The sequence below is a fragment of the Bos indicus x Bos taurus genome, chromosome 16 (genome assembly GCF_003369695.1).
Source record: "Bos indicus x Bos taurus breed Angus x Brahman F1 hybrid chromosome 16, Bos_hybrid_MaternalHap_v2.0, whole genome shotgun sequence".
Classification (NCBI taxonomy): domain Eukaryota; kingdom Metazoa; phylum Chordata; class Mammalia; order Artiodactyla; family Bovidae; genus Bos; species Bos indicus x Bos taurus.
In genome coordinates this window covers 66,428,807-66,453,895 of record NC_040091.1, presented here as the reverse complement: position 1 = coordinate 66,453,895, position 25,089 = coordinate 66,428,807, and the positions used below count along the sequence as shown (strand labels likewise).

At 37.8% G+C, this 25,089-nt stretch overlaps 1 protein-coding gene across 4 annotated transcripts in view; it reads right to left on the bottom strand.

The window, feature by feature from the left end:
• The window catches only part of HMCN1 (hemicentin 1), a 537,282-nt gene that overhangs the window by 64,677 nt on the left and 447,516 nt on the right, over positions 1–25,089 (bottom strand). For all 4 annotated transcript variants that reach the window (XM_027565583.1, XM_027565584.1, XM_027565586.1 and 1 more), the window contains 14 exons: positions 24,292–24,433; positions 22,906–23,050; positions 22,259–22,386; positions 21,818–21,974; positions 19,911–20,032; positions 19,560–19,724; positions 17,342–17,449; positions 16,766–16,903; positions 16,519–16,653; positions 11,042–11,311; positions 8,033–8,223; positions 3,959–4,172; positions 1,925–2,059; positions 1,357–1,547 (listed from right to left, as the gene is read on the bottom strand). In XM_027565583.1, coding sequence (XP_027421384.1) covers positions 1,357–1,547; positions 1,925–2,059; positions 3,959–4,172; positions 8,033–8,223; positions 11,042–11,311; positions 16,519–16,653; positions 16,766–16,903; positions 17,342–17,449; positions 19,560–19,724; positions 19,911–20,032; positions 21,818–21,974; positions 22,259–22,386; positions 22,906–23,050; positions 24,292–24,433 — 2,241 coding nt within the window. The remainder of the gene's footprint in view (positions 1–1,356; positions 1,548–1,924; positions 2,060–3,958; positions 4,173–8,032; positions 8,224–11,041; positions 11,312–16,518; positions 16,654–16,765; positions 16,904–17,341; positions 17,450–19,559; positions 19,725–19,910; positions 20,033–21,817; positions 21,975–22,258; positions 22,387–22,905; positions 23,051–24,291; positions 24,434–25,089) is intronic.

Genomic DNA, 25,089 nt, shown 5'->3' with positions numbered 1-25,089 from the left:
CATACAAATAGATTAAAAAAAAATTCTTAGCTTAATTTTTTTCCTAAACAAACTAGGGAACTCTCAGGGAACAATAACAGGTAGAAACCAAAGCAGAAATACCATTTTTTATAATGATTTATCCAAAATTATCTTAGTAAAGAAAAATGCCAATATATTCTTATAGATATCTTAAAAAGCATTAAATATGCAGAATAAATGAACAAATATCTAGTTCTTTGTTACAGAGGTTATTAAAAACATTAATGTCAGCCTCTACTTTAGAAGCTTGAAATACAGGAAAGAAAGTGAAAAACTAATTTACTAGTGATGCAAATCACAGAACATAAGTGATAAATTTATACACATACGATATAGAAAAGAAGTATCACATGAATTTAGATTTAATATCTAATTAGAGATTTTGCTAAGGTCTTATGAACAGAGGAATTCTGGTCTTGTTAATAAAAAGAATAAATCAATTAGGGGGAACTGAATTGCAGGAAGTGGAAGAGGGTAGGAGAAGAGAGATGGATGTTGGTTTAGATAATTCAGTCAAAGTATCAATGCATGATCCAGATAGAAATTTCTCGTAGGAAACTGTAGATGGAACTTGAAAGAGTTTCAGGGTTGAAGGTATAGGGTTAGGAATCTGAAATTGTGTGGTGGAAAATCAGTATTAATATTAGAAGAGGTACCAAGGACTTCAAAAGTAGTTATGTTTGTATAGAGGTAAAGCAGGGAAAGCAGCAGTGAAGAAGCAGAGACTGATTAGTGTAGCCAGAGGTAGAAATCATCTCAAAATTGGAGGAACGATCAACAGCATCTAATGCTGAAATAAAACCAAGCTGAATAAAAGAAAGTGCTCCATTGGACAGTATGGTCTAATTATGATTTCAATGAATTCAGCAGTGGGTTAACAGATAACTCATCTTTAGTCAAGAATTTTTTAGATAAAATATCTCATTCCCTTGACCCTCAAATTAGAATAACTTAAAGTACTAATATTGCCTGAATTACTGAAGCTTTTGTAAAGCCTGATAAAACTGTTGACTTAGTGATGAAATCTACCTTGTATTTAAAATGGTTCTTGTAATTCTTCAAATTCCTCATTCTAAAACAGATTGGAGGAAGTTATCTATTGATGCTGAATAATTGGTCAATGATGGAGAACAAAGCAGCAAATTTTTTTATTGCTCGGACTCCTTTGGAGGGCTAAAAATCATCAATTTGAACTATCTTTTCAGTTTTTTAAAAGAACCCATTGATTCAGATTTTATGATTAAAATAGGAAAGCAGAGAAACTTCCCATGGCACCTATAGAGAGGTGTTGATTGCGACATTTAAAGTGTGTACTGACAATTCAGTGTGACTTACTACAGTGCCATAAATGGCCAAGGAGCCATTGCCAAGTTGCCGGATTCTGTGGCTAATTTCAATATCGATCCCCCTTCTGCTCCACTGGATGGTTGGGGCGGGATCTCCTTTCACCTCACAATTCAGGATTGCATTACCACCAAGTGGTTCAATCCAGTTAGAAGGGTAATCACCTTTGAAGACTGGAGGTTCTGGGAAATAACAAAAGATGAGTGTATATTAGCCTTTGTGATTCTAACCTATTTAAAAGATAATTTAGTGAAGAGGGGAAAAGCCACTTTTGAGCCCCATGAATCTTCCAGAATCAGCTGCTCATGCTAATCGACGAGAGAATTTTGTCCATTTCAATAATCTAAGTGGATGATTCCATCTGTGCCAAATGATCTCTTCACATACTGCTTACCTACTTTTCAGATGAACGTTCATAATTTTTTTTATATCTCATGAGTTTGCACATCTGTGAAATAAGATTAAGCTAATAAACTGGTTACATCATATTACTAGACAATAGGGATGCAAAATACAAACCATTCATCATAAATATTGAAAACAGAACACTTTCACCCACCTTTCACATAAACAAATCCGATTGCCTTCACAAAACCAACGCTGTTTTCGGCAGTGCACACATAAGTGCCTGAATCCTCTTTTGATATCCTTTCAATAACAAGTTCACTGTGTCCATTGACGCTGTCAAAGTGGGCTGAAGGAAACAAGGTAGAAAACAACAGAAATGCCTCTCAGTAACCTCAGAAAATAATCACGACAGCTCAGTATTTTGCAGGTTAGATTTATGAGTTGGTCAGCAATTCAACCAAAGAGATCTCATTATGACACTAGAGGAGAGAGCCCTTTCCAGAGATTTCTTCCTCTGAGCTATTTGCTATGTCTCTAGACACTTGTTTGAAGAGTGAAAAAGAGAATGAAAACAAACATCTTCTAAAATTATTTTCGATTACACCTTTCATCTCTTAGAGTTGCTGAAAGCTGGCTCGCACTCTCTCTAGGTTTCAAAAATCTTTCGTTCAGAAATATGACATTTTCCATTTCATTTCTTTCACCACCACTTTTCCTCCCAAACAATTTACATCAAGAACATGGAAACCTTTTCAGTTATAATTCAACTGACCTGGCAGCTCAGAAGGAAAGTCATGAACACCTACGCTAGTTAGGTAATAATGACAAAATTAAATTTGTAATAATTTGAACTTGCCCATAAGTGGTAATGATATAAATTACCAAAGGTAGTTTCAATACTTGGAATAGAGTATAAGATAAATATGCAAATCCTAAAACAATTGATACTAAATAAGATTCCGATTAGACCAATCAATATCTAATTACATTAAGTATGTTTACTTTGCAGGTTCTCTCCCATTCAAAGTATCTTTTTTTTTTTTAATATAATTGCTTTACAACGTTGTGTTAAGTTTTTGTTGTACAACAGAGTGAATCAGGTATATGTGAACATATATCTTCTCCCTCTTGGACCACCCCCACCCCCCCAGCCCCCAATCCCACCCATCTAGGTCATCACAGAGCAGGGGGTTGAGCTCCCTGTGCTATATAGCCGGTTCAAATTATCTTTTAAAGTTTTCATACTGCTGAATAGTAAATGGAAAATTAAGCTTTAAAAACGTAACTAAGTTAGTATTATATCTTCAGAAAACAGTAGTGATTAGGTTTTTTAGAGTTTATTTTTCTTTAGTGAAGTATGTTATACTATTACTGTTAAGGTGACACAGCTGATGAATTCTAGTTATTATAAAGCTTTATAACAGAAAACTCAAGCTTATTACTAACTTTCTAGCAAGGCATTTCTTAAATGCTAATAGTGTAGTACTTCAGAACTCAATTTTAGGAAGCAACAATTTCTTTTTACAAACAGTATCTTCGTGCTGGTGATAAAAGTCTAACAGAAACACATCTTCCCCATGATGCGTGGCTTTACCCGAACATGTAGTGCACACACAGATTGGAACTTGTTTACTTAATTGATCTACACTCTGATAGTAGATTAGAGAGGTTAATTCATACAATGAAAAATAGAGTTCTCTGTAAAATTAGGTGAATCTTCAGGGCTCTCACAGTCGTCTTAATCAATAAGGAAGGAGGTCCCAGGTAGCTCAGTGGTAAAGAATTCTCCTGCCAATGCTCGGGAATATCCCTGGAGGGGGAGATGGCAAGGCACTTCAGTATTCTTGCCTGGGAAATCCTACGGACAGAGAAGCCTGGCGGGCTGCAGTAGGTGGGGTCACAAAGATTCAGACACGACTGAGTGAGAACAGCAAAGAAGTCCAGGGGGATACGCTTGGGCATCTGTGTATATGACTTCTCAGGGGGAGGGGAATTAGTTTTAGGTTAAAAACCTACCTATATCCTTCAATATATGGTCCTGTGATCAACATGTCCTTTCTAAAGAATGAAAAGAACACCTATACTGGGCATAGGCTAAAATCCAGGCAAAAGTACACATTTTACAGAATTTAAAGCAATCAATTCATGCAACTTTTCAATCAATTCCCACAGTTAAAGAAAATGGAGATGAGTTTCAGTTCTCTATCAGTGTACTTATTCATTTCTTAAGAATTAAATTACCAACCTGGGATAATATTGTTATTGAACGTCCATGTTAACTTGGGCAATGGAATACCAGTTGCTTTACAGTTTAAACGGAGCTGTTCTCCCTTATTTAATGACACATCTCCAGGAAGTTCAGTAAAAGTGGGAAGAACATGAACAGTCAGGCTGATGGTGTGTGTGTCTTCACCTGCGGCATTGTTAGCAATGCAGGTATAGGTGCCAGAATCCTCCAGCTTAAAGAAAGAAAAGTCATTGTGCATAAAATTACACGATCTTACATCATATTACATATAATTCATAAAACTGCATAGCTTGGTCCCCAAAGGAGCACTCTAAAGATGATTTAAATTTCCATCTTTTAGTCTGAACCATCTGGCTAGTTTTTACAAAGCATAATTTACAATGTTTAAGAAATTCAAAGTCCATACCTTACAGAACTATAGCATTTTACAGTAATAAGATCTTAGAAGACTTTAGATTATACAGTTTTACTAAACATCAACCACTGTACTGCAATGTACAACTAAAGAGCAAATGTACTCCCAAAGGCTGTTAGAATCTTGATGGCATAGCTGGTTCCCTGGGTAATGTGGCACCAAGGACCATGAAAATGATCAAAGAAAACGGCAAGAGTCAGGGCAATTAGCTGCAATTCCAAGACTTCACTTGCTAAATCCAATAGCCAGCTCTTGGCAATCATTTTACTAGAAGTTGTAGCAGCATTTGACACAATTCCGGCTTCCTTCTTTTGAAAACCATGTCTTCAGTTGGCTTCCAGGACACCCCAATCCCCGAGTTTCCTTTCTGCCTCACTGACTGCTTTTCTTCCATCTCCTTTTGCTGGCTTCCCCTCCACATTAATGTGTCAGCGTAGGTGTATGAGAGGGCTCAGTCTCTGTTCCTCTTTTCTTCTCTGTCCACACTCAACTCGGTTTTAATGGCTTTAAATACCATCTACATGCTGCGATGAGTACCAGGATGTCCAGCCCAGGTGTTTCTTCCAAACTCCAATTGTATTGAACTTCTCATTCCAATGCTCTGCTCGGTTGCCTAGAAAACATCTCAAGCGCAGATCCAAAACCAAACTCCCCTCTTCCCTTTTTGGTCTATCTGCAGCCTTCACTCCATCTCAGTTGATGGCTATTTTGTTCTTCCAGCTGTTTGTGACTTTCAGACACTGGAGTGTTTGTTTATTCTTTTTCACACTATTTTCAGTCTAGCTAGGAAATCCTAGCTTCAAAGTATACACAAAATCCAACAACTTCTCACCCACCCCTTCTCAGCTAATGTTCTGCCTTGAGTCCTATAATCTCTCGTCTGCCTCCAGAGCATCTTCCCAACTGGTCTTTCGGCTTCTCTCCTTGCCCTTCTACCGTATATTCTCATCACAATAGTTGATGCAATGTGGCAAAAACATAACATAAAAGGCAGACAACATTGCTGCCCTGCTCAAAACCTGTAATGGATTCTGATTTTACTCAGAGTAAAATGCAAATTGTTACATGGGATTGCAGAGTCCAACACGACTGAGCAACTGAACAGCAATAAGGTATCACATGTATCTGGTCTTCATTTTTCTCTGACTTCTTTCTCTCTCTTCCTTCTTTGTTTTCACTGGTCTCCTGTTTCTCAAATACATCAGGCATGTTCCTACATTTTTTTTTTATTCTTTGCACCCACCTTCATTTCTTTGCCCCCCAAATCTGGGGTAGGGGATCCCAGTTTTCTGCCTCTCTCCCAGGCAGAGAAAACTGGGATGCTCCTCTCCCAGATATCTGCTTAGCTAATTCAGTTCCTTCAAATTTTGCTCAAAGTGTTTGCTTCCCAGAGGACATTTATTCTGACCATGCTATTTAAAAATATAACTTGTACTCTTCCAAATTCTGACACCTTTTACCTGTTCTTGTTTTATTTTTCATACCAGTTGTTTTCTTTTGAATTGTATACATTCTTTATTTTTATTTTTTACTATTTTATTATTATTCTTTTGAAATGAATGCATCATTTATTTTTGTTATTGACTATCTCCCTCCTTTAGGAATAAACTCCATGAAGGCAAGGATCTTTCGTTGCTTTGTTCAATGTATTTATTCCCAGTATCTAAATCTGTGCTGATCACAGAGAAGGTACTCAATACTCAATAAATATTTGTTAAATTAATGACTGAATGCTTCTGACTGTATTAAGGTCCATAGCGCAGACTTTTCCTTATTTTTTTAAAAAGAAGTTTAAGAATAGATTTTCTTTGCAATGAAGCACCAAGTAATTGATTGGCAATGCAGCATAAAAATTATAATCACTTACTATAGATACAATCTAACACTGGTAGGTTTCATAATGATTTTTTAAGGCCAAACAGAAATAAATCGTATTCCATGTAAAGGTCTCCTCACCCTGACACCACTTAGCTGCTCTTAAATTCCCAGATCTTAACATCTTAAGTTTAAAAATCAAAGATTTTACAGAAGTAAAGTTTTGGAAAATCCAGATTATACATATTATTCACAGATAGACTTATCATTTGTGTCTTTCATCTGATATTTATAAGGTACTATATTGTTGCTATTATAAAAAATTTATCTCAGTTGTCCCAATAAAAGTTTAAACTTTTCTCATTTAATTCCTTCAGGTCTGTAAGAGTGACTGAGAGGTCAAATTCAACATTCTTGAATCTGACAGTAGTCCCTACCAGAGACTGCATACCAGTTTAAACAAACAAATTTAACATTATTTTATCACTTTTAAGTTCACATTTTTAACTTTTAATAGGTCTGAAATTGGGATACAACTTAAAAATTGATGGTCTTCTCTAGTTTACTTGACTGGATTTTTTTTTTTTCTTTCTTTCTTAGCGGTACATAAAATAAAGATGCATCTTACAATTGATGGAAACTTAGATTTGAATAAATACAATTTCTTCTTGCACATAAGGTCAAGTTAGCCTATCCCTAGGGCTATTTATCTGGGAATCAAGGAGTCTAGCTAACAGCTGAAATTATACTATGAAGTGAATGTGATCAATTTTATCAATTTAACCTGTTTGAATTTAATTCTATGAAGATTTTATAATGAAATTTAGGTACTTCGAAGGGTAATGAAAAGGAATAATGAAAGTGTTAGTCACTCAGTCATGTCCGACTCTTTGCGGTCCCATGGACAGTAGCCCACCAGGCTCCTCTGTCCAAGGAATTCTCCGGGCAAGAATACTGGAGTGGGTACCCATTCCCTTCTCCATGGCATCTTCCTGACCCAGGGATAGAACCTGGGTCTCCTGCACTGCAGGCAGATTCTTTACCGTTTGTGCCACCAGGGAAGCCCAAAGACAGGCACAGAAGGTCTGAAAGTGATTCACGTTTTAATCATGTTTAATAGTTGGTACCAAGTGTTGATACACTGAAACCACATGATAATTTTTTAAAGTCATGTGGTATGCATAGGTACAGATTCTTCTTCAAATGGGCTAATATTGAAAAACAGATGCTTCCCATAACTACTGTTCTGCAGACTGGAGAAATACCACCTAAGAATATTCAAGATTCCCAGCTTGCACAGATCCCTAAGACTGAAAGTTATTTAAAAACCTGAAAAGAGAAAAAAAGCCTGCTTTTTGTGTTTGCTTAATAACATCACACATTCTTACACTTCTGCTCTTCAAACAATGTCTCATGCATTGTTACAAGCATGGAATAGAATAGAGGCTTAGAATTTTCCTGATAAACAAAGATTTTCACAAAAATAAAATAACTTTAGAAGAAAGTCATTTAAAAGTTCCCATGATGTGCTGAATACTATCCTTGGGGACATAAAATGAAATATATATAAAATTAATTTTTTGACCTGCATTTAGAAGGGTACTTTTCTTTCATTATTAAATAATACATGGGAATTCCCTGGTGCTTCAGTGGTTAGGACTTGGCTCTTTGGCTGCTGTGGAACAGTTTGACCCCTGGTTAGGGAACTTAGATCCCGCAAGCTGTGTGGCACAGACACAAACAAACAAAACAAAAAATACATTTTCAAGCTAAATCATTAAAAGTAAAATGGTGAATTAATAATCTGTCTCAATGTATCTCTTCATATTTATTAAACTTACCACAACATTTTCCAGTATAAGCTCTCCATAGGGTTCAACAGTGTATTTTCCTAACAAGTTAGCCAAAGGAACATTGTCTTTTTTCCAGTTAATTGCTGGTGTGGGGATTCCATCAGCCACGCATGGAAGAACGGCTTGTGAATTCTCATTGACCGTGTAATGTACTTCTGTACTTTGGATTCTAGGTGGTACTATAAAGAGTTTTTAAAAAGAAAGTCATTCAGGATGTTGAGTTCAATCATTATTCACACTGAAAAGGAACACACAATAGATTCCCTTGCGAGTAACTTGGTAGAAATACTAACAAAATATATCAAGTCATTTGTTTGTTACTCTGAAAGCAATCAATATTTTTGACACCAGCAAGAATTCTAAGGCATTTGTACATGTTGGATGTATTTACAATGAGCCTCGGAAAAAACAACACTGAACTGGTGAGAAATATTTAAATTTTATTCAACTTACTGACTTTCCCTTGAGTTTCTTGTGCTTATTGCCGTGAAATAAAACAAACAAGAGCAACTAAAGCCAAAACCACTTCGACAGTTGTATAATTGCTGGATTTGTATCACAGAGATACTGTGAGGACAAACTAATAAAACTCACTAATTTAAAACACTATAAAATACCTCATATTAAAGCTAAAGAAAAAATTTTATTGCAGTACTTCACATGTTACAACAAATGTAAGTAAAACTGGTGAAAACATTTAATTTAGTTTTTATACTATCACAGAGGAAGTGTTTTATAGTGATTTCATAATTCCATGCAAATACTGCTTATGCTTCAAATTTTTTGAAATGGAATTTAGGCAACACGGAAAGATCAACTGAATATTTCAGGGTACGAAGAAATACCTTAGAGGATTCAGAACTAAGATATTTACTTCTAACAGAAAAGTTTAAATATGTTAAGAATACTTGACTAAAAAGGGAAAAACATACTCTCCTCCCCAAACAGTAAATTTCAGAATTATTCAAATACATCAGTGAGAAATGGATCAACTTCTTCACAAATTTTTTAAAGTTACAGAACAAACTAGGTTTCAGCAAAAAAAGAAAAAAGATTATATGGATATGAAAACATTTAATTATATGCAAAAACAGGCTTCCCTGGTAGCTCAGCTGGTAAGAATCTGCCTGCAATGCAAGAGACCCTGGTTCAATTTCTGGGTCAGAAAGCTCCCCTAGAGAAGGGATAGGCTACCCACTCCAGAATTTTGGGGCTTCCCTGGTGGCTCAGATGGTAAAGAATCCACCTGCAATGCAGGAGTCCTGGGTTCGATCCCTGGGTTGGGAAGATCCCCTGGAGGAGGGCATGGCAACCCACTCCAGTACTCTTCCTGGAGAATCCCATGAACAGAGGAGCCTGGCAAGCTGCAGTCCATAGGGTTGCACAGAGTCAGACACAACTGAAGCCATGCACATATGGCTTTAACATGCACATATGCACACACACATACATAAATGATAGATAACATAAAAAAGCCTAAAACCTATTTTGTTGAATGGTATATCATAAATATCCAGTTTGTTTTCATTAACTTATGCTATATTTTCATTATCTCCTTTATCCTGGTTTCCCTGGAGTTGGTATTTCAACTTTGCTAACAGTTATAAAGTTGCAACACTAGTGCATTTACTTATCCTTTTTCAAAATGAAACTTTTAAGGCTGTGACCACTATACTTGATTTTAGTTTTGGGTACATACGATACATTTTAATGTGGTGTCCTTATTTTTATGATTTTCTAAATAATTTGAAAATAAAATCATATTCTTTGACCTACTTGTTAATCAGAATGATAATTTTTAATTTGCTTGGGGTTGGGGTTTTGGCATTAAAAATTCATTACACTTTTCAAGCTTTATTGCATCATGGGTGGGAATTGTGGCCTATACTTTTAAGTTATTATTAATGATTTCTTTGTTGTTTGCATGCATGCTCAGTTGTGTCTGACTCTTTGGCTCCAGGCTCCTCTGTCTGTGGGACTTTCCAGGCAAGAATACTGGAGTGGGTTGCCATTTCCTCCTCCAGGGGATCTTCCTGACCCAGGGATTGAACCCATGTCTCCTGTGGCTCTGAACTGCAGGCAGACTCTTCACCACTTAGCTACCTGGGAAGCCCCTTTGTTGTTTAGTATACAGTTACTTCTGGTAAATTTTCTATAAACATGTGAAAAAAGGAATATTATTTATTTGAAACCAAAAGACTAATATGTATTAATTAGTTCAATTACATTAACTGAAAGCAAGAAAAAAATTTTAGAAAATTCAAATACACCTGAAAGATAAAAAAACCACTTTCACAAATTTTTTTAAAAAGAAAAAACAGAAACTCGTTATTAAAATGAGAGATACTTCTGAAAATAGTAGTTGAAAACAGTTTAATTTACTTATTGTCTCTTACTACTGATATTAATGGTTAGTCTATCATTAGTCTTAAAATATACATTAATAACTAAAATATTTCAATGCTGATTTTTAGATATTTTATTAGTTGTCTGAATACAAAGGAAAAACAGGTGTTTTTTTTTTTTTTATATTACAAAAATATACCTGTAAATGTTTTGCTACTTTAATGAATCAAATAGATCTCCACTTCTCACTGGGTTCACATTACAGTTATTAGGTAGGTCATATGCTGGTTAGTTTTGGGCCAAGAGGACTTGCAATTTGAAAAGTAAAGCAGAAGAGCAACAAAACAAATGAACTCCTCACAAGTCAACTTATAGATCCCAATAGTCACCATATAAGGGTATTGGCAACAGATGAACTATCCTGGCTTTATTAATAAAATCACTCTCACACAGGTATGTGCACAAATAAACAGAGCCTACCAAAAGCATATCTGAAGGACAAGCGTACCTACACACCACATGCACACACCACACTCCACTCTAGTTTGCTGTTTTTCGTTGTTTTTATTTCCATCATATTTTCCCCTGGTGGTCTCTTCTCTCTGCCATGGTAAAGCAGTAAACTGAAATAACTTATGCTAAACAACCTACCATGGACGGTGAGCTTGGTGCTCGTGCTGCTTGATCCTGCCACGTTAGCTGCCATGCACGTGTACTGACCCGCGTCACCAGGCTGAGCAAATGCTATCTGCAGAGCACCGGAGCTGAGGATGCGCTGGCGGACTGACTCCACAATTACATGCCCATCTTTATGCCACATGATGTCAGGTGGTGGGAGGCCATCTGCCTTACAGGGTAGCATGATGGGCTTATCCACAACAGTGATGTATTCCTTAGGATGAGGGCTAATGACTGGAGGAACTAAAAGTTACAAAGTTTAAACATCATTTTAAAAGCCTGAATGTACTATTTATGCAATGTGGTCTTATTCTAGCAAAATGAAGTCACGTTGTTAAGAAACAAAGCCCTGATTTTACCATATCACCACCAAAGGGTTGCTACAGTTTGTTTTTGCTGGAAAAGAAGATTCATTGAATCTACTGCAGAAAATTATTCTCTACATAGTTAACAAATATAAACGACAATCAACCTTGAGATTTAAACATGTACTCATGAGGGATTGCATGTCCAGAAAACTAAGAATGTGTTGATAGGGGTATTTTCTTTAACATACATGTATTATGTGATTCATTCATCAGCTCCTTAAACTTTAAAAATAGATCTCTTCAAGGTTTGGAAATTATTCACCTGCTCAGACCCTTTTATTCATGCTTTTCCTGCAGTGCTTATGATCTCATATACTGGGACCATATTTAACAATGTATTATTTTAATGAATAAAGAAGTGGGATGTTGAAAAGAATTACAGTTAATCTTTGAACAGCACAGGGGGTAGGGATGATGACTCTCTGCACTACAGAAAATCCAAATTTAACTTATAATCGGCCTTCAGTATCCTTGGCCCCTCTGTATATGTGGTTTTATGTCTTTAGATTTAACCAACTTTGGCTTGTGCAGTAATGTAGTATTTACTACTGAATAAGTGGACCTGCATGGTTTGAATCGTATTGGTTAAGGATTGACTTTGTACAGACAAAACTCTTCCTACTTTTTCAGAAAACTGTGGACAGGCTTATGATAACAGTTTCTCTTCCTGGTGTTTACAGTAGTGATTACCACTCAGGCTCTTTTACTGAGCTTTAAAGACACATCACATAATTACGAGAGAACAATCAAACACAAGTGAGGAACAACCAATCATAAGCACAGGAGAAAGGAAGGTAAGGATGATACCCCCTCCCAATGTCAGTCAATCCAAGTCCCGATACACTGACAAGGTACAGAAAAAACTATGGTAAATTTACCTCTTTTAAACATGTGCAGGCCAAAAGAATAAAATCATCTGAAATGTCTGCCATGCATTTAAAATATTCCTTGTTACCACATGCTGTAAGAAACAAGGGGCCTCTGAGAACTCTACTGATCCAAGTTATGCCCTGTGGATAGCAAGTCCCGGAGACCTGGAAATATCTGCTGTGTCTCTAGAGGAGGCTGGGCAGAAACAGCCAACCAAGGGAGACCAAATTTTACGGTACACTAATAGTAATGAGTGGGCTTCCCCATTGGCTCCGTGGCAAAGAATCTGCCTGCAGTGCAGAAGACAAAAGAGATGCGAGTTTGATCCCTGGGTTGGGAAGATCCCTTGGAGGAGAAAATGGCAACCCACTCCAGTTTTCTTGCCTAGAAAATTTCATGGACAGAGGAGCCTGTTGGGCTACAGTCCATGGGGTCGCAGAGTCAGACATGACTGAGTGTGTATGCACACCCATGCGTGCATGCGCACACACACACACACATACACATAATTATAATGAGTAAATCAACAAGTTGTGAAAAATATGAATAACTTAAAATTATTCATATCAACCAAAGTTATCTGGTTGATTTTCTGCTTGCTATTACATACTGTTATCTGTTAGAGATTTTCTGTTGTTGTTGTTCCCATTGCATGGCATGTGGGATCCTAGTTCCCCAATCAGGGATCAAACCCATGCCTCTTGCATTGGAAGCACGGAATCTTAACCAGTGGACCACCAGGGAAGTCCCTACTTACTCTATCTGAAAAGAGAGAGTCTATTCAGAGTTTTTCATGCCTCTAGAGTATGCAGTTATCTCTGATTGCTTTTGGAATACTGAAATCCTATTAGTTGTTTTAATGTGTTTCTTTGTCCCATAATTGCTCATGTAATTTTAATCAACTAGTGAAAGAAAAAATCCTCACTAATTCTTTTATATGATCCCAGTGGATGAAGCACAAGCTGGAATCAAGACTGTGGGGGGAAATATCAATAACCTCAGATATGCAGATGACACTAAAGAGGAATTAAAGAACCTCTTGATGAAGGTGAAAGAAGAGAGTGAGAAAGCTGGCTTAAAACTCAACATTCAAAAAACGAAGATCATGGCATCTGGTCCCATCACTTCATAGCAAATAGGTGGGGAAACAGTGGAAACAGTGACAGACTTTATTTTCTTGGGCTCCAAAATCACTGCAGATGGTGACTGTAGCCATGAAATTAAAAGATGCTTGCTCCTTGGAAGAAAAGCTATGCCAAACCTAGACAGCATATTAAAAAGCAGAGACATTACTTTGCCTACAAAGGCCCATCTAGTCAAAGCTATGGTTTTTCTAGTAGTCATGTATGGCTATGAGAGTTGGACCATAAGAAGGCTGAGGGCTAAAGAATTGATGCTTTTGAACTGTGGTGTTAGAGAAGACTCTTGACAGTCCCTTGGATAGCAAGGAGATCCAACCAGTCAATCCTAAGGGAAATCAACCCTGAATATTCACTGGAAGGACTAAGGCTAAAGCTGAAGCTCCAACACTTTGGCCACATGATGGGAAGAGCTGCCTCACTGGAAAAGACCCTAATGCTGGGAAAGATTGAGGGCAGGAGGAGAAGGGGACGGCAGAGGATGAGATGGTTGAATAGTATCACGGACTCAAAGGACATGAGTTTGAGCACTCTGGGAGACTGTGAATAACATGAAACCCTAGCATGCTGCAGTCCATCTGGTCACAAAGAATTGGACACAGCTGAGCAACTGAACAACAATGTTGCCAAAACCAATGACTATTTCTTGGTCATCATCTTAACTGACTCTCCCTTGAGTTAAAAAAAAAAAAAAATCTGTCTACTCCTTCTTGAAACACTGTCCTTTCCTTGACTCCATCTAGTTTTCCTCTGTCATCTTTTCCCTCTCCTTTGTTTTTCTTTTTAGCATTCTGTTTTTCAGACCTCTTTAACAATGCAGAGTCCTGGGCTCTTTTCTATCCAAATAGTCATCCAGTCTTGTGGACTGAAAAATCCTAATTACTTCCAAATTTGTATCTTAGACTGTACTTCTCCCTTGAGTCCTGAATTCATAAATAATCAATGCTTTTTGACATCTCTGCTAGGATTTCTAACAGTTTCCCACATCTAACATGATCAGCCAACAAAGGTCTGTCTAGTCAAGGCTATGGTTTTTCCAGTGGTCATGTATGGATGTGAGAGTTGGACTGTAAAGAAAGCTGAGCACTGAAGAATTGATGCTTCTGAAGTGTGGTGTTGGAGAAGATTCTTGAGAGTCCCTTGGACTGCAAGGAGATCCAACCAGTCCATCCTAAAGGAGATCAGTCCTGGGTGTTCATTGGAACACTGATGCTGAAGCTGAAACTCCAGTACTTTGGCCACCTCATGCAAAGAGGTGACTCATTGGAAAAGACTCTGATGCTGGGAGGGATTGGGGGCAGGAGAAGGGGATGACAGAGGATGAGATGGCTGGATGGCATCATGGACTCGATGGACATGAGTTTGGGTGAGCTCCGGGAGTTGGTGATGGACAGGGAGGCCTGGTGTGCTGCGATTCATGGGGTTGCAAAGAGTTCGACACAACTAGGTGACTGAACTGAACTGAACTGAACATGATCAGAAATCGTGTTTTCCTTCCTCCAAAACTAGTTCCTCTCCTTGAACCCCCCATAGCACTATCTCCACTCAAGCCCAAAGCCCAGGAAACATCATGAACTCTTCTCTTTTCCTAACCTCCCAATCTGATTAATCAGCGATCCTGGCTAGTATATCTCCTCCAAAATTCTTGAATCCACCCCTTTTTTTTCATTTACCCCTGTGACTCCCAGAAATACTCCCACCCCCAGCCAGACCATACTGCATGATGCCTAGAGCAGTGGTCCTCAACATTTTTGGCACCAGGAACTAGTTTCATGGAAGACAAGTTTTCCATGGACTGAGGAGGGGGACTGGTTTTGGGATGATTCAATACATTACATTTATTGTGCACTATATTTATGTTATTATTACATCAGTTTCGCCTCCAAACATCAGGTCTTAGATCCTGGGGGTTGGGGACCCCTGGCCTAAGCACTTTACTAGTTCTTCCAGATCTAGTCTTCAGCTTTCTCTAAATCATTACCTACATACCAGCAAAAGAGAGCTTCTTAAAACCAAACAAGAGTCTTTGTTAAATCATGGACAGCCTTCAATATTGCACAGAAAAGAAAATCTCCCCCTCCTCTGGTCTTTCAGGGGTTCCGTGCACTGGCCCTGCTTAGTTTCTGATCTCCTTTCCATTCGTCAGCCTCCCCATGTTCACTGTCAGCCACGATTCTTTTCTTACCCTTCCTGCCTCGGGACCCTTACACATGCTGCCTTCTCTTCCGTGGGCACTCTGCTACCTTTACATGGCTCATCCTCACTCATCATTCAGATCTCAGCTCTAATGGTCCCCCCAGAGAAGACTGGTTTTGTTTTTCCCTTCTTCACACCATAAAAATATTATGTCTGTAATGTTCAATGTATTTCTACTTAACATCCCAATAAATGTTTATTAAAATTGTTGAAAAATACAAGGAAATTAGATTTATAACCTGCAGATAAGTAAGTGAGCTTAACTACAGTTATTCATTCACCCTAGGAAAATCACATTACAAGGAAATTCAAACCAGCCAGTGTGAACTGAGTAGCTCAGAACCCATTTCTAGGTCAGGTTTTTATCCACAAAAGCAATGCATGCAAGATATGAACATTACATCAAGAAAATGTAACTATGAAAAAAAAAACCCACTTTCTTCTTATATATTTTTTCTCATCAAGTTGGTTTACTTGCAATATGACTTACTTTTTGGTTTCAGAACTTCTGTCATTTTATAAAATTAAAAACAATTATGATTTTTAAGTGGATATTACAATCCAGTGTTTTGTAATATATACAGACTACCATTATGGAGAAAATGGTTTTAAAAATCATCTTAAATATGTGCTACAATAGAAGTACCAAATGGAGATTCACAGAAATTAAAAATATGAGATGTCTCAGTTTTCTTATACAAATAATGCCCCCAAACCACCTGAGCACTAAATTTTTTTCTTCAAAAGAGTAACAGAATAGAAATAGAATAGAAAACAAATAGAATAATGTAAACTAAGAATATGAAGGACTATGGCAGCATCATTATTTGACATAATATGAATTTTGATAGGCACTGATATAAGCATATGTACTTACCTTGGACATTCAACTTGATTTTGCCCAAGGCTGTACCAGCTGGATTCTGAGCCACACACATGTAAGTACCAGCATCCTCTCTGACAGCTCTGGAGATCTGCAAGCCGCCACGGGGAAGAACTGCATGGCTTCTACCTACATCATAGTTAGAACAGGGTGAGAAGAATTTTTACTTTTGTTAAAAAAATTATACTGACTTCTGAAAAATAAAACTGAGTTGCCATGATTGTCCTGAGAGAAACAGTACCTGAACTGATGACACTGATGCCTTCTTTTTGCCAAATGATGAAAGGACTGGGTGTCCCTGTTGCTTCACAGGGTAATAAAATGGGATTGTTTAGAATGACGTCCAGCTCACTTGGCTGAGGCTGAATGACTGGAGGCTCTGTAAGAACCAATCAACAGAAATGTTGCAAGGACTCTTGTTAGTGGCATAAATGTCTACAGTAGCCGTGAGGTTAAACCTGTCTGAATTCACACTTCCAAGATATTAGTGATTTCATTGGCCCAGGGAAAAGCACATATCAGCCATATCACGTTGCTTTTTGAATCTTGTTACTATAGCCAGTTTCCATTAGAAGAACTCCAGAGAAAAGACTAAAATCAGAAACAGATCGTGAAAATTCAACGAAAATAATTTAGAGGTTGTTCAGTGTGGTTTGTCATCTGTATGCTTTCTGTAGTCTGCTGAAGAATATCTATCAGCTTTCATTGCCCCAAAATATTACTGTGGTTTATGACCCTAGACAGGACCATTTTTGAAGAAAAAACATGACTTAAAGAGATAACAGCAATATTTTAATGAATAAGTACCCTTTCATACCTTGGACATGAAGGCTTACATGTCGATGTGCAGAACCAGCTGAATTCCTGGCAACACAAGTATATCTTCCAGCATGGCTTAGTTGAGTGTCAAGTATTTCAATTGCTCCTAAAAAGGAAAGAAGAATTTCATGCATAGGGCATTCCTCTTTTTCTGGTTTGATAAACCATGTCTCTGATTTTTGTGTTTCTGTCCCTCTCGCATGGGGGTACTTGGCTTGTATTCCCTGTGCCTACCTAGCACAGAACTTAAAAAAAAAAAAAAAACACCATTAACAACTTTATTTAGGCAAATTTTCAGACTATAAAATTCAGCCATTTAAATGTACAATTCAGTAACTCCTGGCATATTACAGACTCATGCAATTATCACAGTTTAATTTTAGATCATTTTCATTACACCAAAAAGAAATCTACCCCCATTTATAGTCCTGCCTCACTCTCAGCCCCAGTGATCACTAATTTACTTTCTGTCTCTAAATATTGACCTCTTCTGGACATTTTACCTAGATGAGATCATACCGAAATCTTTTGTGTCTGACTTCTACTGTGAGCATAGTTTTTGAGTTGCATCTGTTGTCGCATGTGTCAATATTTGTGTTCCATTTTATTGTTAAAGAGAATTCCATTGTGTAAAGTAATTCCCATTGTTTATCCACTAACCAGTTAATGGAAATTTACACTGCTTCTAATTTTTGGCTATTCAGAAGATTGCTACATGAATGCTGCTGCTGCTGCTAAGTCACTTCAGTCGTGTCCGACTCTGTGCGATCCCACAGACGGCAGCCCACCAGGCTCCCCTGTCCCTGGGATTCTCCAATGTTTGCGCATAAATCTTTGCGTGGACATATGTTTTTATTTCTCTGGGTAGATACCTAGGAGTGGAGTTGCTGGGTCATAGGGTGACTCTTTCTTTCTGAGAAAGTTCTAAACTGTTCTCTTAGCACAGTACTTTGTGGTGAAGGGTAGTTAATTTATATTTTATGATTTTACTTGCTACCCATCTATGCAGATTTCTGAGATAGCCAACATACTTTGCGATGAGAACCAAGTTCATCTTTCATTATTTTCCTTCTTTTGAAGAAATAAATTCTCTTAGCATAAGATGCACACACTCATAAAGCCCCAGGATGTTAGTTGCTACTTTTTATCCTCCTCCTCAATCCAGGATAAATTTTCAGAAACACGAATGTGAATCACCTGCATTTTCATTTAGGTGAATTATTTTTTCTCTTTAATACATAAAATTTTCAGAGCTTAAATTTTATAAATGGTGTTTACAACCACTCTCAAAAAACAGCCACATCATAACACTTGCCACCCAATCTTACTTGTTAAATTATAGAAAACTTGAAAGCAAGAACCCTGTCTTAGTTTTAGATCTTCAGAAATTTAGTGGAGTACATAGCCCATTTTAGGTATTAAATGTTTATTAAATGAATGGACATTCTGTTTGGCCAAAGAAGTGTGGTTCACTCAAAGGCAATGAGTAAAATTTTAAAACCTTGATGTTTAGTCGCAAAGTTGTGTCCAATTCTTTCGCGACCCTATGGACTGAGCTTCCCAGGTGGCTCAGGCAGTAAAGTGTCTGCAGTGCAGGAGACCTGCGTTTGATCCCTGGGTTGGGAAGATTCCCCTGGAGAAGGAAATAACCCACTCCAGTATTCTTGCCTGAAGAATTCCATGGACAGAGGAGCCTGGTGGGCTGCCGTGCATGGATTGCAAAGAATTGGACATGACCGACTGAGTGACTACCGCACACATGTACTGCAGCCCGCTAGGCTCCTCTGTCCATGGGGTTTCCCAGACAAGAATGCTGGAATGGGTTGCCATTTCCTCCTCCAGGGGATCTTCCCGACCCACGGACTGAACATGCGACTCCTGTAGCTCCTGCATTAACAGGTGGATTCTTTACCACTGAGCTACCAGGGAAACCCTTCCAAACCTTAGGTTTAGAAAATATGCACATAAAATCTAAGTGGTCATGCTGAATACATGGAGATCAGTTTTAGTTATTATTTATTATTTTGTTTTTAGGTTTTTTCCTATCCCTTTCCCTCATTCCCCTCCCAACCCTAACTGAATTTTTTCCCAAATGCCTAAGCCTAGGAATATTGATATGTTTTTTCTTTTATTTTGGTGCAACAAAAGTCCAAGTAAGGCCATCCATTAGTAACTAACCCAATCTATATCTGTGTAATCACTGAGCTGGGTCTTACCTGAGGACAGAATTCTATAGCCCTCTCCTCTGGGAAGCAGTCTTACACCATTCTTCATCCAGTGGATTGAGGGAAATGGAACTCCTGAAGCAGTGCAGGTGATCACTGTGGGGGTGTGTTTGGTTACTAGAAAGTCTGTAGGCTCATCAGCAATGGAAGGTGGAACTAAAAAACAACAACAAATAGAAAGAAAACTACATATTTCCAACCCTGACAGATTTCCAGAGCCTACTCATAAATCCTTCTCTTTCTACACTGAAAGTGAATGTTTGGTAAGTGGAAAAGGAAGCCCTTTGTGAAGAAATGATATCATTATAATAACTTTCAGTCCACATACTAAGCCAGTTCTACCTTGGACAGTGAGATCCACAGCTCTCTTGTCCTCTCCGGCATCATTGGTCACCGTGCACTCATAGGTTGCAGTGTCATCCACAGAAGGGGAAATAATTACCAGTGAACCTGAAGAAAGGAGCCTAGAAGAGATTTCAAAGCAATGAGGTGCTATATATCAGTTTTCATAAATGTTTCTAGTTGGTTCAACATGGTACCATGTTGTGAACTGAGGGAAAGAGAACTCTTCCCTCAAATGTTAAAGTGAGCATCATTTTATGTATCAGACTTTAAGTTTATATGGCAGTGGGTTAACAGGGCCTCAACCTCATCATCTGCAGGAAGCAGTGGTGTAGAATGATTGCCTTAAGAGGGAATCCTGCAGTTTCTGAATGCTGATAGCGTGACCAACCATGCTCTCCTAGGTGAAATACAGTGAAATGAGCACACTGATGATAGCCGCTGTTTACTGACCACCAGATACATTCCTGGTGCCATCTCAGATGCTTCACACAGATGATCTCTAAATGTCATAGTAACTTTGCAGCTTGGAATTTGATTATTTCCACTGACTGATAGGTAACCATAAGTCTGTCTTGCAGCTTTCCCTGCTTCACATGTCTCCTTACATGTGGTGGATACCTTGGAGATGCACAGTACATAAATCAGAGTCTAACTTGAAATAAACTCAAAACTAAAGTTATCTGAATCACTTCAAATATACAAAAGGCTGAGTAAACACACATACATTATTTAAAGTAATCTAAATAAGAATATCTATTTTCTTACCTCAAACTGTGCACTGATGGATGGGAATAATTTGATTCAATGGGAACAGATTTGACCTGCTTCTTAATTCAAGGGCATTGGCATTTTCCACATAGAGTATGCTTTCAAGTCATTAAACCCCCAATGCCAAAGGATTAAAAGGATGAGAAAGAGACGCAACAGATTTTCCACTGAAACCCTCCTAATTTATATTTTCAGATGTAACAGAATCAATTTTTATCAGGGTAGGTCTATGAAAACTTGTTTTTAGTGATATAGCAAATCTTTTGACAAGATATCTATTAACACAAGAAATGCTCATCTAAGGAATCAGAAATATGTAGTATTTTTAAGGTTAGTCTTTAAAAATATGATATAGTAAGAAGAATGGTAGTAAAGCTGGAAGAGTACAGAAAATTGGTGAAACTGCTATTCTTCCTCCTTACTGCTGCTGCTAAGTCGCTTCAGTTGTGTCCAACTCTGTGCGACCCCATAGACGGCAGCCCACCAGGCTCCCCCGTCCCTGGGATTCTCCAGGCAAGAACACTGGAGTGGGTTGCCATTTCCTTCTCCAATGCATGAAAGTGAAAAGTGAAAGTGAAGTCACTCAGTCGTGTCCGACCCTCAGCGACTCCATGGACTGACTGCAGCCTTCCAGGCTCCTCCATCCATGGGATTTTCCAGGCAAGAGTACTGAAGTAGGGTGCCATTGCCTTCTCCACTTTCTCCTTACACATGCTGCCAAATACCTACACTGTATCTGAAGGTATAAAATTTGATTTTTATTCTGCAACTAAAACTCATATTATTTTTAAAGAGTACTTTTTCTTTTATACTAAATGATGTTTTTATCCTTTGTCATTATAAAATTATGAAAGGTGCTAAAAACAGCAGCAGAATGGAAATTTAATGCTATAGAGCTCACTGACAGTCATCCACAGGGCTTATGGAAAGAGAAGTTGTACCTGTAATTCAGAAAAAATACTTTAGATTGAAAAACTAATTCAATACTAAGAAAAAAATAATATACTCTCTGCATACTAGCTAGTTCTTCGTACTTTATACATTTTCTGTCCCCATTGATAAAGCGAAAATGTTAATTCTTTGAAAAATATGTTTCTAAATAGCTGGTGGAATTTTCCAGATAAATTGCTCCTTACCTGTATGAATTCTGATTTTGATCCACATTCAGAAGATGCCCGTTTTTCCTCCAGTTGACTGACGGTTTCGGTATGCCAGTAGCCTCACAAGCCAGAGTGGTTTGAACATTTACTGTTACAGATATGTTGGTAGGACCCGGAGCAATGGATGGAGGAACTGAAACAGTCAAAAGTAAGAGAGAAAACACAGTCAGCAACAGTATGCCATTTGAAGTATCTCTGCCAAACTGAAATTAATCACAGATAACTTACTTTACAATTATGAACACAATAAGGTTCTCTGAACTCACACAGTGCTGCGATAATGCTATTCACCATGAGTCTTGATTGTTTATAATAGAGCGCTGGACCTGAAGGTCTTTGTGCTATGACCCCACTGGTTTAGGCAACCAAAGAGCATTTGACTCTGAGACCGGAAGTTGTTCCTAAAGGTATATTTACCGTGGACCTGTAAATCGATTCGCCTGCGGTCTGTCCCCGCGGCACTGGTGGCCATACACAAATATCGCCCACCGTCAGTCACTTGTGCCGACTGGATGCGAAGGAATCCATTTTCCAAGACAGAGTATCTAGAAGAAATCACACGTGAAGGTCTCTGAATATGAGTCTTTCTGATTATGCACATTTTAACTGAGAGCATTTTAAAAGACTCAGTTATCCATTTTTAGTCCTTTTCCTGCTTCAGAAACTTGTAATACCCTTGGTAGAAAAAAGGGATATTCTGAAAAGGGGTATAGCAGATGGACTTATGATCTTGGATACATTATAATTGTTACATTTTGGATGCAAGCTTTTAGGAATTAGAGTTAGGGTTTTAAAATACCGTAGTCTGATTCTCTTATTAAGATGAAGAGACTAAATTTATTTTATTTTATTTTTTTAAATTTTATTTTATTTTTAAACTTTACATAATTGTATTAGTTTTGCCAAATATCAAAATGAATCCACCACAGGTATACATGTGTTCCCCATCCTGAACCCTCCTCTAATTTTAGAATGAAAAGACTCAAATAATGCATTGGATCAAATATTTAAAAACTTACATTTCAGTCCCTACAGTATTTTTCATCCTTTTCTAGAACTGTTACCTTGCATGACTACCAGATAGAACAGCTCCATCCTTTCTCCATGTTATCCTTGGGGCTGGCACGCCTTCCGCAAAGCATTCCAATAGAGTTGACTTATTTAAGTGAATGACAAGACTCTGGGGGCCACTCTTTATGCTTGGAGGAACTGTAAAAGAGATGCATGTGGAAAATTTCATTTATATCAGTAACACAGCCTGAACTAAGACTCTGACTAGGTAATAATATAAGCTGAGATTTGAGTCTAATATATGGCTTTGCCTACAGCTAATTCAGGTTAGTATAAATAGAATTGGGGTTGAATTCCTAAAACCTTACTCAAGATTTTATTTAAAAATCTACTCAAAAATGAAGGGGCTTTAAATCCCTGATATGGTGTGTGAAGGGCTTCCCTTGTGTCTCAGCTGGTAAAGAATCCGCCTGCAATGTGGGAGACCTGGGTTCGAGCTCTGGATTGGGAAGATCCCCTGGAGAAGGGAAAGGCTACCCACTCCAATATTCTGGCCTGAAAAATTCGACAGGCTGTATAGTCCATGGGGTTGCAAAGAATCGGACGTGACTGAGCAACTTTCACTCACTCACTCATGGTGTGTGAAATCTGTCTTTCTATGGAAGAGGCTTGAAAAGATTAAAAAAAACCCAGCTCTGGTATGATACAAATTAAAGATGATATTTCTTATTTCTCTTTGGCCAAATAATGGTCAGAGAATGTTAACACTGGAACAACTTCACTTTAAATAAAGCTTAGAAAGTGGGCTGTTTAAAAAAACACATCTGTGATTAATCATGCAAGTCTCAGAGCATGTATTTTACTAATCACTGAGTTCACATGGGAATACAAAACTTGAATTTTAATTTTAGTGTTAGCAATATTAACTGCCTGGGTCATCCAACTTGTAAAATTTCATCTATTAAAACATCAGAGGGACGGTTTTTAAAAGTCAGTGTCATATTCCTGAAATTTGGCAAATTTTAGTGTTTAGATTTTATATTTGAGAAAAGTACAGTCCCATGGCAGTCTCTGTCTAGCACATATATAATCAAACCCCAACATCAATAAAAGTGACTAAATAATTGGCTACTTGTCACCCAGAGATTTAGTGTATTAACTTCTCCAGTGGCTCTGATCTGAATGATATAAAATATCAGAATATGCTGATAACAATTGGACATGTATTGTCCTCTAAGAGAAATGCATCTTTAATTATATTTTTGATGTTGAGTTAGTTTGAATATAGATATAGCACAAATGTCACATGTTGTCTATGTCAAAAGAAATAAGATAAGCACAAGAGTTTGTTTAGTATGCTCATAAAAAAGAAAAATGTTCTCTCTTTGAATGTCCTGTCTAAATTTTTAAATTGTGAAACAGCGGTTAAGCTTTCTTACCATTGACAGTGAGAATAAACTCCCTTGTAGTCTTTCCCGCAATGTTGCTGGCAACACAGGTATAATTGGCTGTATCACCTAGATCTGCATTATTAATTTGCAAATATCTCCCTCCAGAGAGGATTCTTATTCGAGGTGTTGCCTGGATTCAACAAGGAAAATTTATCATTAAAATGTCAGGAAAATGAAATAAGAATCATCAAAAGTAACCAAATAGTGAATTGTAGCATACCTGTCTCCCAGTATCTTTGTCTGCTCCCCCTACTACTATCCTGGAATCAGAAACTCTTGGGAGCTATCTCTATGACTGTAGTTAAGGCCAGAGCACAGTCAGTGTCTCTTGTTCTTCACAGTGATTCACTCAAGGATGGAAAAGTGTTTCAAGTTGGGCCCCTGAGTGCTCCTGCAGGACATTTCTGGAAGTGCTGGGATAAGGCATATTTTTACTGGAATCTGATAGTGAGGGTGACACAGGCGGGTGCAGCTGTACCACCATGTGCTGTGAATCTAAGACATACGTAGGACTGAGATAAAGGAAGGACAGAGACTACATAATTAGAGCCTTTGGATAATGCCTAAAGCTTAACTTCACCAACTATTATTGCTAATAAGTATCTTCCCCCTGCTCCCAATTAAGTTGTTCACAGTTTGAAGCCTGTTACTTAAAGCTGAAAGTTTCCTGATAATAAATTACCTTTGGTTAACTTAAAGGAAACAATTATCCTTCAACATTTTTAAAATAATAAATGATTTTAGTCTACAAATACTTGTTAAGCATTTATTTTGTGTCCAGGCATG